Raw genomic sequence first — 1,417 nt, 5'->3', positions numbered from 1 at the left:
CCGCTCTCACACCCTAGCCCCCTCCCCTGCAGGAGCTGGAGAGGACCCAGGCGTGTGGCTCCCGGCCCCGCTCTCCCCGGTACCTGGTGGAGGCCGCGGGGCCCCGATCCCGGCGCCGGGGCCCGGTCCATGCCGCTGCGCTCTGCGCCACCCGCGCGGCCCGCCCTTTTTTATGAATGGGAACTCCGCGGCCACGTCACTGCCCTGCCCCGCCCCGCTCGGCGGGGATTCCCCCCGTCCTGCCTCGGGGACTCCTAGTAAGGCCACCCCCCGCCCGCACCTGTCGGCCTCACCTCTGCCCCAGCCCTGTGCCTTGTGCCCGCCCCAGCCCAGGGAGCCCGGGCGTGGCCGCGTGTGACGTAGATGTCCCTATATGGTCGGGTTTCCTCCGGTGGGGCGGGTTTCCCCCGCCACGTGCTGCGGCCAGGTAAACAGGGAGACAGGCAAAGAGAACACACGTGAGTCCGACACACGTGGGTCCCGAGCGCGCGCCTGTCCCGGACGCCGGGGCTCCCTGTGTGGGATTGTGAGCGCGGCTCTGTCCTGGGCGCCTGGGCTCCGTGTCCACGTCTCGTGGGGTCCGTGTCTCGCTCCGCGTCTCCCGGGCGCCGACCCTGGGTCCCACGTGCCTGCACGTCCCGCACGGGGTGCTGGGAACCCGCACGCCTGGGAGGTGGGGGGCAGGCCCGGGGCCGCGATGAGTAAAGGCGGGAGGAAGGAAGGTGAATCAGCCGAGAAGTATCCAAGCGCGACCCCCACAGCGGTGCCCCGCACTCCCGACCCGCAGCCCCCTACCCCCCAGGCCTGCCGGTGCCCCTCACTCCCGACCTGCAGCTTCCCCACTCATAGCGGTGCCCCTCACTCCCGACCCGCAGCCCTGGGGGCGAGGGGAGGGAGAGTGGCTAGGGTCCAGCTGGCGCTGCCCCCCATTCCTGTCCCGTGAGTCACTGAGCTCGCTCCCGTGTGTCACATCCTGGCCTGGCCTCGGAGCCCAGGATCCTGACCCCTCCGCGTGCCAGGACGTGAGCCCCGCAAGGAGCCCGGACGCCTGGGTTCTTTCCGCGCTCTGGTCCTGCGCTGGCCGGGCACTTGTACTTTTGATTTCTCTGGCCAGGCAATTGTAGTTTTGATTTCTCTCCTTCTGCACAGAGAACCCCGCGTCCGGGCTCCCGGCCTCGCTGCTCTACCCCCACCCCGGGGCTGCGGGGCACCATCAAGGCTGGCGGGGGCAGGGGGGCGGAGAGGCAGGGGGGGGGGGGAGCCCCGGGGCCTGGTCCCGCCCCCCCCGGGAGGGAGCGCAGGCGTCCGGGCTCCTCCCCACCGTGCTCCCTTCAGGCCTTCCTCCCTCTGCAGAGCTGCAGACAACCCAGGCGCCCGGGACACACACACCTGTTGGGGGGGGGGGGAGGGGCCCCCC

General features: G+C 71.8%; 1 protein-coding gene across 1 annotated transcript in view; it reads left to right on the top strand.

The window, feature by feature from the left end:
• The first annotated feature begins 697 nt into the window (after positions 1 to 697).
• The window catches only part of LOC112551414 (cathepsin W-like), a 6,019-nt gene continuing 5,299 nt past the window's right edge, over positions 698 to 1,417 (top strand). The window contains exon 1 of the mRNA XM_025212390.1: positions 698 to 722. Within this exon, the coding sequence (XP_025068175.1) occupies positions 698 to 722 (25 nt within the window). The remainder of the gene's footprint in view (positions 723 to 1,417) is intronic.

Source organism: Alligator sinensis, unplaced genomic scaffold, assembly GCF_000455745.1.
Source record: "Alligator sinensis unplaced genomic scaffold, ASM45574v1 scaffold1329_1, whole genome shotgun sequence".
In the NCBI taxonomy this organism is placed as follows: domain Eukaryota; kingdom Metazoa; phylum Chordata; order Crocodylia; family Alligatoridae; genus Alligator; species Alligator sinensis.
This window is presented reverse-complemented; position numbering and strand designations above follow the sequence as displayed.